Here is an 18,833-nt window from a genome sequence, read left to right on the forward strand (position 1 = left end):
TCAGATGAATATTTGTTTCTGAAGAATTTATTTTTATGGTTTTACTATGTACTGACGAGTTGGCTCATTTACATAGAAAACAACCCGGGTCGCAGGATAGATTCGGGATATTTTATGTCCACTTTGGGATGCCCTCTCCAGATTAAAAAAAACATCCTCCTTTCTCCACCACAAAGTATAAAAACGGTTACTGAGTACATTCGGATATTACAAGAAAAGGAAAAACCAAACAAACCAATAGGAGGCCTGGCAAATAAGGAAACAAATACAAAAATGCATTGATTTATATTTTCATACAGATTACTCACTACACTACAGGGGAAGGAAATTGAAAACTGAGCCATTGTGCTTGGATGAGTAGAAAATCACATGGTGCTTCCGATTCTAGAAGATTGAAACTAAAGTTGATATAGACAATAATAGTCTGAATCAAATGAACCATAAAATTGTTTTTTCTACTGAAAGTACTTTTGTCAATTCTAGATCAGCCGATGAAACCATGGACCTATAGAAACGAGAGTAGTTCTAAATATGGAGTGCTATTCATTGGTTTTACCTTCCTTGTTTAGTTCCTTAAATATGATACTTCCATACTGTAATCAACGAGTCTTGAATAAGTGTAAAACATTATATATGTTCAATTACTCAATGGCGGCTTGTTTTCCCTCTGAATAAGATACCTGGTAAGTATAGTTTTGAGATGCTATATTTTACATGATAAATATCATCATAATTTCAATTTTCATCATAAGAGGTAGGGATTTGTGGTCGCAAATCTAGAACAGATAAACCAGACCTGATTGAAGTATATATCACTGTTTTATAATTATAAATTAATAAACGTGATTAAAACCTTACACTTAAATTTGTAATCACAGGATAGAAAGAAAGTTTTAGTTTATAATTGTTAACAATACCACATTTACAGTATATAGCGCTCTTTTCATGAGTATTAATGCTCAACGTAGCATTATTTTTATTTGTTTGGATCAAACATACTCCCATAATGCAGCTAGTAATCGGCGCAAAGTTATGTCTTGATCTAACCGGGTCCATTTTATACACCTAGGTGAAGAAAGCCAAATGTAAGTATTTTGCCTAAGAATACAAGCTATGCGGTGAGAGTTTAGTTCGAACCACAATCTAACGATCGGTAATCCAACATCCAACACACGCCCTGGATTTCTTTTAGTTCCATTGTAATTCCATTTTTCATGATAGACTTAGGCCTATACCAAGGAAGAGTTAAATTACATAATATAACTCTTCCCTGCTTATACTTAAGACAATCGCGAACGTCTATTACAATGTTTACATAATTTATAATGCTCTGCCTATAATAACATTGATTTCTGGTAGTTCTACTTCTTTGTTTTCTACTTAACAACCTAATATTTTATAACCATTGGACATTGCATTTTTAAGATTTAATTTTAAAGTAATTGTACCAGAATTTGACGATACGATGATATCCAAATTCATAGACAATGATGAAGAAGATGACAGGTAATAACAGGTATTAGCTATAATTGAACTGCAACGTAACATACATGTTGTGAGGAAATTAGTTGTATGTTACCATGGATGCTACAAACCGATTTCAGAACCAGTGAGCTATTATATTTCGTTTTCTGATAAATTTAAATTTATTATTTATTTCACTGTAGCTATTATGTAAAACAAATATTCATTTAAAGAAACTCAATATTTTTTTACAGGGAACAGGAAAGATGGCTAGAGTAAGTAATAACTTAAATCAAGTCTTAATGCCTCACTAAAGAACAAATCCGATGTATTATTATGTAATTGCTCTGTTATAATATTATACAAAGAGAGTTCTACTTGTAAACGCTAACTCACTTATTGAGGATAATGATTTGTCTTATATAATTTTATATATTAATTTTTTTTTTGGATCTAATCTTCTTTTGACAAATGCAAATGCTCTAAATTGTATTATGTGCAATAGTTTCGTTTTTGATTGATTTATCTGGTCGTATCAATATTTTGGAATATTTGTATTGGTTCTCTGAAGTGCCTCTAAGGTACATAAAGGTGGTTTCACCTTGTGAGGTGCTTCTGTGCAAAATACAAAATAAAAAATGTATTAAAAAATCTTCTATAACAAAAGATTTTAAAATATTGTCTTCGTATTAGAAAAATTAAAAAGGCAAATAAATAAGTATTTGATGAGTAATAATACGTAGGATACTAATCGTTTTTGTTTTAAAAGTAATATATCTACCATTATTTACATATATAAACATACTAATGAAACTACTTTTTTACAGAGAAAGAAGAAGATGGACAGAGTAAGTGTGAACTAATATTTAATAAGTGTAAAAAAATTCCAACCAACATTTTCCAAAGCAAAATAAAAATACTCTGGTTTTTAATTTAAAAAATTATAATTTACTTTATTTTCCTTTTATACATTTAAAATAAAAACATTATTTGAAGAAAAATATTTTTGTTTTAAAGACCCATCGAATAAACAAATATCATAAAAAACATCTTTAAAAACATAAAAGAAATGTTAAAAATAGCAAAAACAATTTCCAATTTGAAAACAATACGAAATGAAAATCAACTGAATATTTTTTTTATGGAAAAGTAAAATTAATGCACTCTTTATATTATTTTTTCATAAACAGTGCTGAATTTTGGTCAGTGATTGATGAGCTTTCAAGTGAAATTAAAGCGAATGATCTTCAGATCCTGAAGGTTGTCCTCTATGACATCATCAACAACAAAAAAGAATTAGAAGCAGCGACAGCTAATAGTTTGTTCAGATTATTACATTCAGAGGGTTACATTGAAAATACGTTTTATGTTAACTGTGATTTGTTATTTGAAGTATTTAAAGTGACAGGACTCCAAAGACTACATGACATACTATCCAAGAACTACCGTAGACAGGAACTGACAAACAAAATCACAGGCTACAGATGGATGCTCGTTAGACTTGGCAAATCATTAAATATTGAACATGTAAAATTACTTGCTAAGATTTGCAATATTGACAAAAACGATTTAGAAAATGCTTGGAATTTAATTAAAATATTGAGTCAAGAAAAGCTTAAAGACAGTATAGAATCATTGATGGAATTTGAAGCACTTTTGAAAAAGCACAAAGAACTGAATCATGTACTTAATATTGTAAGATCATGTTGTAAGTATGTCATATTGTATTAACCACAATCAGATTATATTAGTATTTGAAATGTTTAAATACATTGTTTGTTTCCATGTATTGTGAACGTTGTTAAAATCAAATTACCTAACACTCACGAAAGCAATCTAAATGTACATTGTTAGCATGTGTAGCTTGGTTCTACTAAAATACAATTAATTTATGTGCTTTCAGCATACACCTGTAATGTTAAAAAATGTTTTATTCTTTGATTTTTTTAGTGCAACAAAAGAAACTGAATGATGGTATGTAAAAAAGCTAAATAATAGTATCAAATGTTTACATAAATCCTAGCAAGTTCTTTAGAATCTAGAAGAAATGTGAATTGTCAAATTATTTTGTTTGTTTTGTTTTTATTCTGTTATTTTTAGTTTACTTCAACCTTTCCATCACATTGTCGATTGTCCTTGTAATGTGTTTTTTCCTTATTTTCAATACATTCTGTTATTGGTCTAATGTATATAATAATAAAACAAATCAGAAATTCTTTGTCAATTATTAACAACACACTATGTAACTACTTTGATTGCATGTTGATTCTGCTCCACAATTATTTGCTGTTTCCAGTAAACTCCCTGCCTCCATGGGTAGGCATATATCTCAACATTTGAAATAGCACAAATCTAATTCTTAATAGTACTATTTGTTATGTGTATTTGTATTATGTACGTCTTTGAAATATACTATAGTTCCTCTTGAGGTGTTGGCAAGAGGTCAGGAGGCTAAGAATGTATTTCTTGATGCCATACAAGAAGGCAGCAAACCTATATACCAAACACGTCTAATGCTTGTAGGACAAGAGCGTGTTGGAAAAACTAGTCTAACCAAAGCACTCACTGGTCACCCGTAAGTGTAACAAATTAAAAATGTTGTTTTAAATGAATTGTCTTGCCTGAATTAATTTGTGTCATAAAATGTGATAATATCTACTGTAGTATTTTATTTATTTAGGTTCGATGCTAATGAGGAAGTCACTGATGGAATTGAATTGTCATGCACAATTAATGTTAAGCATACTACTAACTGGACACAGAATCAAAATAAAGGTATGGTACATTTTTATTGAGAAACATAATATTTTCAATAAAAATTAATAAAGATACAAATAAAACTTGAAATGGATTGGTTATTAATAAATAGGAAATTATCGTACTGTATTCTTTAACCTTATAGGCATTCACAGACCGTAAGATAAAAGCAAATATTTACCTTTACATCACTTTTACTATTCACAGAAACGAATAAAGCAAGGCAAGAATATAGAAGAACTTTAGCAGAAAAAATTGTAAATGTTATTTTGCAGAATAAAGAAGAAAAACGAACTGAGGTTATAACAATGCTTATCAGAATTTCTATGTTTTTTCTTAAAACAAATGACAATAAATGATACTTGACTTGATTACCACAACCTAAAACAAATTACTTGTATCATGTTATTTTCTTTGTATCCTTAAGCTAATTATTATCAATGTTTACCAATTATATACTAAAGTTAAGATTGAAGAAACAAGAAAATGGAGAAGTTTGCAGTGTTGCTGAGACAGAGGAAACAAATTTACCAACTGATTCAAATTCCACATGCAATGGTAGGACTTTGTTAAGCATTCCATCAAAAAACCAATAATAACAAATATACAAGGATTTGTTTTTACATTTTTGATCAGGCCTCACACACACGCACACCCACCACACCTAAATTTAAACAAATTTACCCTTACTGTAATTTTAACATTAACACTGTCTTATCTTATTTTACTTAATATTAATAATATACCATGTTCCTATAGGTACTTAATATTAAAGATATACTATGTGTAATTATTACTCTACCATGTTCCTTTGCATTTTGGCTGGTAAACAAACTGTAACAATTCTACATATCGTCGTCATGTTATATATTATTTATCTTTTTTTTTTCTTGTTGATATGGAATAAAGGTGGAACATGGAGAGAAAGAAGTGCTATAAAAACATTGGCAATAGAGGAAGAGAAAAAAGAAAAACTTCAGGTTTGGAATACAAATCTAATTATCTAATATAATCTAATTAAATATAATCTAATACTGTATGATTGATAAAAAAATAAAGCTTTACAAGCAGTGTTTTTACATAAAGAATGTAAATACCTTAATTTTTAATCACAAAAACACAATATTATTATTGTAAATTCCAAGACAAATAGAGCATACATTGGTTTTATTCAGTTTGTGTGACCTGAACTGACTTTTCCCGTAAAAACAAACCATTATCATAAAACCATTAACGTAAAAAGACACTTTTGTTAAGCTTGCCATGTGGCAACATATTATCTTTCATTTTAAAGTTAAAACAGAATTATTGACTTTGTTTTCTTTGCCTTTTTAATCTTATCTCATTACGTCATATTTGTTTAATTTGTTGATTTGTATTATATTTTGTAAAATGTATCTTTTGGCTGAATAAATAATAATAATAATAACATGTATTCTATTCTGAATTGATTATATAGGATTCAAAGGAAATACGAAGAAAGACACAGGAATATGAAAAATTTGGTAAAGGTGTTTAAGAAATTATTAATCCATTTGAAGAAGTAGCTTTTACATGCTAATTAGCTTGCACATGTTTGAAAAATGAATAATAATGGCATGGATAGTAAAAAAATGTGAAAACGTTTTGGAAACACTTTTAAATGTACACATTTATAATCAATTAATGATAATGTATAGCTTGTGTGAAAAGTTTGAATACGATTTATAATAGTACAATCATATTGCTGAACCAACATTGTATTGAATTCTAAATACATATTTGCCTCCTGAAGAAAATAGACGAACTCTTTTTCTGTCAAACTCAGACACCTGGTTGAAATAATCCATTTTATATATATTTTTGAGGTTTTTTTTGTTCTTGGATAGGCCTAACAGAAGATACTCAAGAAGAGGTATTTAAACTTGTTAAAAACATTCTTGAAGAAAAGAAAAGGAATGGAGAAAAAAAATTGTTTGAAGAAATTAAAGAAGTACATCAGACAATTGATGATCTGACTTTCAGCATCTGGGATTTTGCTGGACAAGATCTTTATTACATTACTCATCAGGTAGTCACTGGCATTTAAACATTTAAGATTGTTGCTTCAACATCATTTGTAACTTTTTTATTGATCAAAAAGAGACGTTTTCATGTGATTATATATTTTTCTTGAATACTGTAGATGTTTCTGGTATCCCGTGCTATTTACATCATCTGTTTCAACCTCTGTCATGACCTCAATGCACCATCTAGAGTACAAGTATTTCATAGAGATAATGGCAAGGTAATAGTATTTGTTCGATTTGATAAGTGGTTATCTAGAGTTTATAGACATTGTATAATATAATATAAAGCTTTTTCAATCTCTAAAGAATTTTCTTCTAAAAAACTAGAATGTTATGATATTGAATCTGTGTTGTATCTTTCTTGAAAATAATTGATCCATGCAATTTTCTATACGTTATCTTTTAGCAAAAATGATTGCGTTCATGTTTAATTCATTAATTAATTTCTATAATAAGTAATTTTCAGATTACAGATGCTGACCATTACATGACCAACTTAGATCGTGTGGTTTTTTGGTCACAATCAATCTACTCGCATACCATTGAAAATTCTGTGTCAAACCAGAAACAGTTTTCACCACCTATATTTATTGTTGGAACTCACAGAGAAAGTCTGCCAGGCAATGATGAAGAAAGACAAGCTCTTGTGAGTATGATACTAACACTATATACAGCCAAAAAAAGAATTCAAAATGTGTAAATGCTGTACTGTTAAATACTGTAATAAGTTGCAATTTATACATTATAATAATACTTGATTTTAAATATAAAACTAAATATTTATAACAACAAAAAACATGCATTTTTTATCTTTGTAGACAGAAGAAAAGTTTTTACTGATAAAGAAGGCATTTAAGGAAAAACCATATGAAGATCATGTTGTGGTAAAGTATTATGCCATTGATAATAGCGTCAGATCACCATTGTTGGATAAATCCATTGTTGAGCTTAGAAATCATATAACAGAGGTAGCTAAGAATGAACCATATATGGGAGAGAAGATGCCATTGAAGTGGTTGAATTTCTTGCATGAAATTGAACAATTACGTGCACAGAATGAACACTCAATTAATTTCAAGCAGGCAAGTAATACGATGTATTTTTTTTTAATTTCATGGTTGGTTGTTTATATAATTATCTTGTTTTAATCGGAAATGTTTATTTACTTTCCTTTTCAATCATATTTATGACAAGCAAATGTTTTTTTTATCTATTCAATTTGAAATACCAGGTAACCAAAATCTCATTCAAGTGTCATATCAACACAAATATTCAATTATTTGCTATGTTACATTTTCATCACGACCTTGGTAACATCGTTTACTACGGGGAAAGAGACACACCAGATAGCGCCCTCAATGACATCATCATTATAATACCGCAGTGGTTAATTTACATATTCAGGCTAGTTATCACAGTGAAGAATCCTTCAGATCAAGTATGAGTTTTATTTATTTTTTTATTTTAGTTTTATTCGACAGGTTTATTTTATTTACTTTTATTACTTTAAAACCATAGTAATGAAGATAATTAATAATAATTTGAAACTGGGTAAGTCAGCGATATGATTTTATTTCCAAATGTTGAACAATTTAATAGTGATAAGGACTGCTGGCACATACTAAACTAGTTGATGTCATACTTGTTTATGTTGTTTTTTATAGTGGGCAGAGTTTAGAAGCTCTTGGAAAAAACTTGATGAAGAAGGTCTCCTGGAGGAGAGACTACTTAGACGTATGTGGCAAAAATTTCTTGAGAAATTTGAAGCATTGTTACAGCTAATGCAGAAATTTGACTTGTTATGTGTCAAGACTCGTTCTACTCTGTACAAACAGGTTTTTAACTTTTCGTTACTTAATCAAGTTGTTTTGTTTGTTGTTGTTGTAATCTTATAACTGTTATATACTCTTAAACCTTAATTAAATCTTATAACAAACATTTATTTCAACTTCTTTTCAAAAGACAACAGGTACTAAAAGTGATCGTCTCTTTTATGTGCCATCACTTCTGAAGAAGAATGAAGGTGATGAGATGGTATCACTTGACAAACTGGCAAAGTCAAAGAATACTGCTGTATTCTACGTTGACTTTGATGGTTTCCTACCTGAAGGACTGTACTATCGATTGGTAGTAAGAATCGTGCATTGGTCACAACAGAGGAAGCTTGATGAGGGATATGATCCTAGACTCTTTTACCAGCAGGTAGAAGTGTACATTGATCAGAATCACGATGCAATTATCAGGATCCTGCCTGAAAAAAGATCTTGTATCCAGGTAGGCTAGGAGTGTTTGGTCTTTTTTCATTGTTCTTTATTCTTGTGATTAAAAAATTAAAATACATTAAAAAAAAGAGTGTATTTATATTTTAAACCAGTTAAATTTCTATTCGATACAAAACATTTTGTATTAGAATATAAACCCATGCATTAAAAAAGTAATTTAATTGATGTACATGGTTATTTGCTAAAATAATTTATAAGCTTCTGCAAATTAAAAACAAAGACTAGCTCAATTTAAAAATGAGCCAAGCTCCAATAATTGATTTTATTTATATTATATAGGTGGTAATCTACAGACTTAAAATTGGCGGTAAACAGCTTGAACCATCTCCAAGTGTGTGCAAAGAGGCAAGTACCTAGTTGAATTTTTGTTTATATATTTACGAGTAGTCTTCTTGAGTAATAAGTGTTGTCACACAGTGTTGAATTGTTCAAAAGAGATTATAAATTTAAAATTAAAATAAATCATAAGGGCCAATTTTAGACATTTTGCTGTGTGATGGTTGAAAATGTGGAGAGACGTGATTGAGTTCAGACGTGCTTAACGCGAGCTCTCTAGGCCTGCTTATTGACTGGACAGTTCCTACGTGCTAGGCGGGTTCGACCTGCCTTGATCCACCTGTTTATGCTAGTCACACCCAGACCCAGGCATATCGACACAGAATTGGAACTAAGCACTTGATGTTGGACCCTAGCTTTTAATATTCCTGCATTGCTGTTATTTACAAGCCTGTGGTAGGCCTACGACACTGACTATTATTCGTTTTTGGAAAAACGACTACTCAATGGCTACGCCAGCTACCACGAAACATACCATGCATGCCATGCATTCTGTTGTGTTGCGTCTAGGTTTGTTCTTTATTTTCATCATGTGCAATATTACTGAGCATATTCGGAGTTGTGATCATGGAATTCATTCCGGTGGTGATCAGTTTGTGCGTTCGTGTTTTGATCAATGCGATGTGGTCTTTTATTCGCGAGACCATGATGTGTCGGTAACTGCCGGCTGGGCTGATCTTTATATTATTTCAACCAGTCGTTCCAACCACGGTGGATCAACGTTCGTGTTACCCAGGCGGAATAAATACAGTTCTCCCCGTTTATACTACGACAATTCTGTGGCAACATTTACTATGCTGTTGTTAAGCGGCGATGTAGAGCCTAATCCAGGACCAACTAATTCGTTTGATCAATCGGAACATCATCTCAACGTGTACTACCAGAATGTTCGCAGCCTAAAGAACAGATAATTCTAGAATGTTGGGCTGGTTGAGACAGTGGACAAGTTATAGAGAGATTTGTGGAGTTCTGTATAGAGAGATCAATGAAGATATCCATGGTAAAATTCATCAATTGTTAGTGCCTACTAATTTGCGCAATCTTTTTATAGATTTATGTCATGATAAATGGGCTCATCAAGGAGTTCAACGGACTATACAACTTCTAAAGCGTCGATGTTTCTGGCCAGGTATGAACGGTGATGTACGTACGCATATTTCCAAGTGTTTTAGTTGTGTATCTAGTAAAGTCCCTACACCAACGGTCAAACCCCCTCTTCGTCATATTCTAGCCTTTCGTCCCGAAGAGATTCTTGCTATAGATTTCTTAAAGATGGATCGTGGAAAGGGAGGCTATGAGGACATTCTTGTTATGACTGATGTGTTTAGTAAGTTTTCACTAGCGGTCCCATGTAAAGATCAGACGGCTGATACAGTGGCTCGTGTATTGAGAGATAATTGGTTTTCCCATTATGGTGTGCCAGCACGGTTACATTCGGATCAAGGTAGATCCTTTGAGGGTAAAATTATTCGAGGTATATGTAGTCTTTATGGCATGACAAAATCTCGCACTACGGCGTATTGGCCTGCAGGTAATGGGCAGTGCGAACGTTTCAACAAGACCTTATGCAGTTTATTGCGTTCTTTAAGCCCGAAAGATCGACACAAATGGCCCGAATTGCTGCAGCATATTGTGTTTATGTATAATTCCACCCCTCATACCGTTACAGGTGTAACACCGTATCTTCTTATGTTTGGTCGTGAACCATTAATTCCATTAGATCACTTTATTGGAGGTGCGGAACAAGATTGGTCTGAGGATTATTTGACTAAAGAAGCTGATCTCATGAAGAGGGCATATGAAGTGGTTTCACGTAGAATCAAATCAGCAGCAGCTAAAGAAGAGCATCGTTATAAGTCTTGTTCTCCGAAGGAAATATTAGAAATTGGTGATCGGGTTTTACTTCGCCGAAGACATTTTAATACTAGACATAAATTGGCTAATAAGTTCGAGGAGCACTCATATATTGTTGAGACTATTAACAAAGAAGCAGACGTTTTTGGTATCCGCTCTGCAGTTGGGGGTCCTTTGAATTATGTTAACCGTAGACGATTGCGATCAGATCCTAGGAGTGTGGTGGAAGAACCGGTACATTTTGATTGGAATGAGTGGTTGCCGTATGATGGTCTAGAAGCGGATGTAAACTATAAAGATGAAAGTTGTGAGTCTGAATCTGACGATGATGTTGAAAGTTTTAAGATTGTTGTAGATGTGAATTCTGATAAACAAATAGATGTTGAGCGTGATGATTCGGGAGTAATTCCAAGGCGATCATCTCGTTCTACAAAAGGTGTTCACAAAAATCGATATCGTTTACCCATGTCCACTCTTCAAAAATAAATTTGTTTGTTTCGCTCCTTTTGGGTCAAAAGGGCATCCAAGCGGGGAAATTGTAATGGATCGGAAAGCTTCCGAAGTTTCTTATACCTACATTATTGGTGGCGCAATATATTGCATTGCATTGCTATTGTTCACTACTGGTATTCGCGGGCGTATTTGCATATCAGGTGAATGATTATATCGAATAGGCTGCGTGAGCGTTGGTTCTGCAGAAGTTGTTTTAGTTGTTGTCTGAGTAAGACATGTTATATACTGTATTTCTTTTAAGTGTGGATTCTCGCCAATACTGTGAGTAGATAATTATTTTCTATACAACCATAATGTTTTACAGTATTACTCCATGTGCATAACCGAGTTAAGTTGTTATCGTTCATTATTTGTAACGACAATGAATTCACTGTTTATAATTTCTCTTTGATATACAGCTTTGTCTTATTAGATAGCATACATGTTGAAGTTAGTTGTATCACATACCATGTTGAAGTTAATTGGATAACTTACCAGGTTGATGTGATTAGTAGTATGAAATTGGTGTATTGGATCCAGGTATAAGTTCGTTAAATGTTATATACAGTAATACTAATGTTATATACAGTAATACTAATTGATAATTAGTGAAGTGACCATATTATAGTAAGCTTGCTTGTGATTGTTTTTATTGTTGAATTATATTACACTGCTGGAAAAATAATAATTATGACGTTGTTTTATATAGGGTTTGTTCCTGTTTAGAGAAATAAATGATACAGAGTAAATGCAGCCTCATCTTGCGTATTGTTTTGTTGCATGGGATACATGGCTTCACAAACCAAACCTTAATGGTCTAAACCTAGCAAATCAATATTAAGGATTCCCGAACCACGACAGTAACCTGTTACAAAACTGAACTTGTTAGTCATCTATTAGCTAACAAATTCCAAATAGTGGGCTTATGCGAAACCTGGTTAAATGACACTATACTAGATGCCGAACTGGCAGTTCCTGGATTTCATTTACATAGAAGGGACCGAGACGATGGAAGAAGAGGAGGTGGTGTCTTGCTCCTTGTGTCTGATAATTTTCAATCCAAGAGACTTGACATCGTGAACTGTCACAACTTAGAAGCAATTTTTGTGGAAATTCAAGCCTCTCGAAGAAAGAAACTAATTGTTGGCGTTATCTACCGTCCACCTGACAAGGACTCTCGCTACACCGAACTTATGAGCTCGGCAATCGAACAGATATCTAGCCAAAAACCTGATGCTGATTTTCTTGTGTTCGGTGATTTTAACTTTACTAATATTTTATGGACTCAATTTCCTGCCTCGTCAAACAATAATGAACAGATTTTCTTGGACTCTATTTTTAATCCTTTTTCTTTTTATCAATGTAATAAAGAACCTACTTGTAATGGTAATATTTTAGACTTGATACTCTGTAATAAGGATATTTCAAATAGTGTATACTGCTGTAATGATATTTTTAATTCTGATCATTCGTCTTTAACTTGTTCTTATTCGTTTTATTCTGGTATCTCTGCACGAAATGTTAAGAATTCTCGATATTTTTATAATTTTAAGAAATTAGATCATGCTGACTTAATTGAAACTCTTAATCGTGTTCCCTGGAACCTTTTAGACTTGTGCAATAATGTTGATGATTCTGTTGACCTTTTTTATGATTTAGTTTTAGCTACCGTTCGTGATCTTGTTCCAATGTATAAACCACGCAGGAAGCTACCTCCATGGTTCGATGCTGAACTACTTGCTAGTCTTAAGGCTAAAGAACAATCCTTTAAACAAAAGAAGAAGCATCCTTCTGACTTCTATATTTCACTATTCAAAGTAGCCCGGACCAATTTCAAAAAACTTTGTCGAAGTAAGTATTATTCATACTTACAGTCACTTGCTAATGAAATGAAAAATAACAACAAAAAATGTTGGTCTTGGATGAAAAAGTCTTATAAATCAAATGACTCGCAGCCTTCAGCATTGAATCATGGAGGTTCTTCAGTGTATTCGCCTTATGATAAGGCTGAAATGTTTAATAAGTATTTCCACTCTATTTTTAAAACTGGTGGTACTGGTTCATCTGTTGATCTTCCCCCTCTTCCTGACTACCCTATTGGTAAACTCTGTTCTATCCCCATTGTCAGAACTGAAGTCGCTGTACTTCTTAATTCTATTGATACTCGTAAAGCCACGGGTAATGATCTCATACCTAACAACATTCTCAAGCTTGGTGCTAACCCTTTATCTTACCCTTTAAGTCATATTTTTTCTCGATCCTTATTCGATGGTAATTTTCCCTCTCTTTGGAAAAGGGCTGATATTATTCCCATTCACAAGGGGGGTTCTAAATCTTTAGTTTGTAATTACCGCCCCATTTCTTTACTTCCTGCTCTTTCCAAAATTTTCGAACGCTTAATTTATCGTCATGTCTTCACGCACGTTTCTCCTGTTCTTAGCCCCTTCCAACATGGTTTCTTCCCCAAAAGATCTTGTCTCACTAATCTTACCTCTCTGTTACCTTTTGCCTACTCTGCTATCGAAAGCAAATCTCAACTTGATGTTATTTACACTGATTTTTCGAAAGCCTTTGACCTCGTCTCCCATCAACTTCTTGTCCATAAACTTTCCAAATTTGGTATTTCTGGCCCTATCCTTAAATTATTTGTTAGTTACCTTGATTTCAGGCAGCAACGCGTTATGTTTCAAGGTCAAGCTTCTGATTGGCTCACTGTTTTGTCTGGGGTCCCCCAGGGCTCGATCCTTGGTCCCCTTTTATTTAATATCTTTATCAATGATCTCCCTTCTAATCTTTCTTCTTCTTGCTTACTTTTTGCGGATGATCTTAAACTCTTTAATACTATCAATGGCCCTAATGATACTGTTTCCCTTCAAAATGACCTTGCTACACTCTTCAGATGGACCACCACCTGGAAGCTGAGTTTAAACTTACCAAAATGCAAAATTATGACGATTACTAAGAAAAGACAATATATCCAATATGATTACAGCATTAATAATCATGTTTTGGAAAGAATTGACCGTCATAAAGATCTTGGTATTATTATCGACTGTAACTTAAATTTTATTCCTCAAGTTGATGCTGCTGTTAGTAAAGCAAATAGAATGTTAGGCATGATACGTCGTAATTGCTGGTGTTTTAAAAATTCTAATACTTTAATTAATTTATATGTTTCTCTTGTCCGTCCCCAACTTGAATACTGTAGTGTTGTGTCTAATTCGTTTTCGTCTGTTCATAGTACCCGTCTTCAAAGAGTCCAAGATCGTTTTGTTCGTTTTGTGTATTCTACTTGTCACTGTCCTCCTTTGTCTGTCTCTCTTCCTTCGCTTGTCTCTCGTCGTTCTATGTTCGATCTTCAGTTTTTGTATAAATGTATGAATTCCCGTTTCAATTGTAATTTTATCTCTTTGTTTTCCTTTCATGTTAAAGCTGTTGGTTGTCGTACTCGTAATTCCAAATGTAATCTTCTTTATGTGCCGTATTGTCGTGTTAATGTTACCAAGAATGGATTTATTTCACGTATTTGTCTTCTTTTTAATAATTGTGTTGTTAAAGATAATTCTATTGATCTCTTTTTTGACCGTTATAATTGTTTTTGTAATAAAATTAGTAAAATTGTTAGATTTTAAGATTTATATATATTTTTATATGGTATAGTTTATTCCATTCTGTAAGGGGCGGGTTTCCCGCTGTTGAATGAGTTTGAATAAAAGAATAAAAGAATAAAAATATCAGTTTGAAATTAAATCAAAAAAATCTTTTTACCTTATATTGCAGTTACTACAGCTTATTAAAGAAAACCTACTGGACATTGGCCACAAATGGATGAAACGGGTTGATTTTAACGTCTGCGTCCTGTGCAACGTCTGTCCTGAGGAGAACCTTCACTTGCACAAACTTAAAGAGTGTTTAGTTTCAACGCCTCGGTGTGGACCAGATGATGGCATGGACTCTTGCAAAGTCAGGCGTTTGTTTGGAAAGGACAATAGAAATCAAGGTACTACAATAGCAATGATAAAGTATCATCTGAAATAGAGGTAACAACGGGTCGGGAACCTTCAATGACGTCATGTGGCAAACTCTTTCTTCTTTCTCTGGACATAATAAGCCAATTGCTACAGTTAAGATGTGCCCTTGTCTGAGTCAGCCAATTCTTCATGTAGCCTATAACGTATCTACATTTCTTATTAATGCTGTCATGCGGAGATGTACAGTACTGAGCATTTTAAAACATCTAAATCCTACAACCTTTTCCACTTTAACCAATAATAACCGTCAAAAACATGTCTGAAACAAGAAGCTTAGAAAACATTTGTATACTATTATCAACCATTTGTATTATTTCAGCCTTTCAAGACACTGCTGTTCAAGGAAACTCTAATGTCCCTTGGTTTCTGCGACCTCTTATTGGAGTCTATAAAGACATTCCTTCCCCAATCCTGCCATTTCATATCATGACAGAGGTCTGCGTTCTTCTGGACCCTCCACAACCACGTGCTAATGACTGGCGTAGTGTAGCTTGTAAGGTTGGCTATGATTGTTACATTAGCTACATTATGAACATGATGAAAAGTCCTACTATGTGTGTAATGCATGGATGGTCTGAGAAGGGGTTGTCGATGGACGATTTTAAGGACTGTATGATTGAAATGAATCGGCATGATGTTGTAGGTTTAATTGAGGAACATCTTAAGCTATAAAGAGGAATTATGAAGTAGAATGATGAACAAACCATAACAATCAATTTAATACTGTATGTGTCTTGCACTTTGAATTCTAAAATAAATTATAATATCAACTATTTTGAAAGTCATCCTTTTTTTATACAGAGGCTTAAATTGAGAGACCTAGTAATCCAAATGTTGAATATCGAATGATAAATATTATTATAATACAAATCATAACTTTGATTATGATATATCTTTCAACAAAAATTTTGATAATACTGATAGTTTGTTTTTAATGCAAAGAGGATTTCTGAGCCAACGTCATATAATTATAATAATAAAACGTATAAATCGAATCAATATTGTTTTTAGTATGCTTTAAATTTCTATATTTTCAGTTTCAAAGAAGCAAATAATACAAATAGCAATCACAATTGTTTTTTTTAAAGGATAATATCACCCATGGCTATTTGTAAGTAGTTTATAACTAGTTTTTCTGTCTGTAACCTTACACAACTAATTATTATGTTCTAATTTTTTGTTTTAGTTTGTTCAATAGCTGCTATTAGGCCTAAATTAATTGCATTTTCCTCAAAAATGTTACATGTGGATTTCGTACTTTAGGATCTCTGTTTTCTTTTTATTATTGTACAAGAAACAAGGGGATATGGAAGCCTACATAATATTTAATCTCTTTACCACACGTGTAGTAAATAATACTTCATAATCATAGTTTTCAAAAAAGCTTTTATATGTTCACGTTTGAACAATGGACTTTTTACAGTTTGTGTAATTATTTGTTAATATTTGTACAGTAGTTAAGTTGCACTAATGGTTTAAATTTCATATTACATATACTTGATAGCCATGCAGTTTTCAAATCAATTTAAAATCATTTTATTTTTATTCATAAACAATTATATGAATGAAGATTAAGATGAACAAACCATTCATTGCATTCTAATCCTGTTATGATTCCTTTCTTAGTACAACCTTAGCATTTCTTAACACTGAGTTTAACTGAGTTTGTTTTGCAAATATGTTTCCTTAATAATCATTAATTGTCTTATAATATTTATACTACTAATCCAATGTTTAAAACCCAATAAACATTCAGTAAATAGAGGTGATTTGTTACATTTGTTGTATTATTATAACTGTTTGATGTGTTTTTTAAATATAACATGAATGTTTACGTTAGCCATTTGTTCCAATACGTAAATTGGGTGGTGAATGAGTGTGGCTGAGTTCTAGACTGTGTTTCGACTTAATATTACTAAAAAACAATTTAACTTTTAACGTGATTAACATTAACGAGTTATGATAAATGTGAACTTAAGAATCATAACTCTGATATGCATCTAATGAACACAGTTCATGAGAAATATGTTTTAAATGTATCATGAACTGTGTCCATTTAGATGCATACTAGATAGATCTACTAATTACGATTCAAACCTTTTTTTCATATAACCTCAAAAACAGATGTTAAAATACACACATGCCTCAAGAACAAATATAATACTAATTATGATACAACTTTTTATCTCTAGAACAACTATAAAACTAACCACAAACATTAAAGAGATCCCCTTCACAGTTGTTTACATATTAGGCTTTAGTCTTGAGAAACAGAATAAATTAAAAGTCAACAATATAAAATAAATGTATTAAAACGGCAATAAAGGTAAAAACATAAAGTACCTATACAATACAATACATTATATATTGAGTTACTCTCATCTTGCGTCAGGGAAGATACAGAATTTATTTCATAATAGGCTCGGTTATCTCCGCCCCTACCACTCCCTGCTTTTAGTGGATCTATTTAAGCTGATGGTCGTCGATACCAGAACCAGCTCCCGTTTTTATAGGCTATATACTTCCAATCAGTTTTGATATAGGTAATACTGAGGCAAGGCTCTCTTTGCATCCATGTATACACAATTTTTTGAAAATTAACTTAATCTATATTGTTTAAATGAGCGGGGAGGCAAGGATTATTTAATGAACAATTGTGATTTTTTGTTGTCACCAAACGTTAAAGGGATACACTTACTCAACCGTGGAATGTTTGTAAAAAAATTCATTTCTTCTAAGTATAAATAAATCTTTTCTATGCTTACATTCTTAAATCAGAAACAAAAATCAAGGTACAAGAAATTATGTGAAATAAGTTTTGTATACGAGATAAGCTTACAGTACATTTGATTTCCATTTCATAAAATTACTACATAAACTTACTAAGAGAAAATCAGCCATTGTTGCGGGTAAAGCACAACATAATGCCACCGACTCGAATACAGTTTATAATGGACAATTGTGTGAACGAAATTAACCAAAACGGTTGTTTTATCAATTGAAGGTATTTTTGTCAATGCTATATCAACCGATACAATAAGGGAACTCAAAGAATGCTACTGCATTCATCGGTTTTGTCTTCCTGTTTACTTCTCTCATACGCTCTCTGATTAATACTCAGTCTACTCATAGAGTTTTGATAAAGGTAGATACATATGTACAATTTGTTTGATTTGGTGACTTAAGCCTGGTTTATTTATGTTGTTGCCTGTCTCTCAGACAGCCAATTGTCTTGTTAGACTGACTGTTAGACACAAGGATTAACGTGTTTCTTGTACATAGATTTACTGCCTGCTGAGTGATCAACAAATACATAGGCCTAATGGTGAATAAGATTCCAGGTAAGTAGATTAGTATTATCATAACAAAGTATAATCAATTATCTTGTTACTTTGCTTTTGCAATTTTTATTATCAAATTGTACAAATATATTGCAATTGTCATAATGCTTATTACTAATAAATAAGAAAGCAAAAAATGACAAGAATGAATGGCAAGAAATTATTTCCATACAATATCACGCACTACGTGCACTAAGAGAACAATAGTCAACCATTTTATACTCTGGC

At 32.2% G+C, this 18,833-nt stretch overlaps 2 protein-coding genes across 2 annotated transcripts; both read left to right on the plus strand.

Moving 5' to 3' along the window:
• Nucleotides 1-1,194: 1,194 nt before the first annotated feature.
• On the plus strand, nucleotides 1,195-8,164 carry LOC144835763 (uncharacterized). The gene is made up of 17 exons (XM_078690849.1): nucleotides 1,195-1,609; nucleotides 1,719-1,739; nucleotides 2,292-2,312; nucleotides 2,655-3,172; nucleotides 3,415-3,438; nucleotides 3,883-4,039; nucleotides 4,145-4,239; nucleotides 4,429-4,520; nucleotides 4,686-4,779; nucleotides 5,131-5,201; nucleotides 5,681-5,726; nucleotides 6,090-6,271; nucleotides 6,386-6,487; nucleotides 6,736-6,915; nucleotides 7,088-7,365; nucleotides 7,674-7,707; nucleotides 7,934-8,164. Exons 1-17 carry the CDS (start codon nucleotides 1,581-1,583, stop codon nucleotides 8,162-8,164), a joined length of 2,175 nt encoding a protein of 724 aa, XP_078546975.1. The 5' UTR covers nucleotides 1,195-1,580.
• A 3,982-nt stretch (nucleotides 8,165-12,146) lies between these two features.
• On the plus strand, nucleotides 12,147-16,987 carry LOC144848676 (uncharacterized). Its single transcript, XM_078705516.1, has 3 exons — nucleotides 12,147-12,487; nucleotides 15,014-15,233; nucleotides 15,584-16,987. The coding sequence occupies exons 1-3, from the start codon at nucleotides 12,467-12,469 to the stop codon at nucleotides 15,934-15,936; spliced, it is 594 nt and encodes a 197-aa protein (XP_078561642.1). The 5' UTR covers nucleotides 12,147-12,466; the 3' UTR covers nucleotides 15,937-16,987.
• The last annotated feature ends 1,846 nt before the right edge of the window (nucleotides 16,988-18,833 follow it).

Source organism: Antedon bifida, chromosome 1 (genome assembly GCF_963402885.1).
Source record: "Antedon bifida chromosome 1, ecAntBifi1.1, whole genome shotgun sequence".
Classification (NCBI taxonomy): domain Eukaryota; kingdom Metazoa; phylum Echinodermata; class Crinoidea; order Comatulida; family Antedonidae; genus Antedon; species Antedon bifida.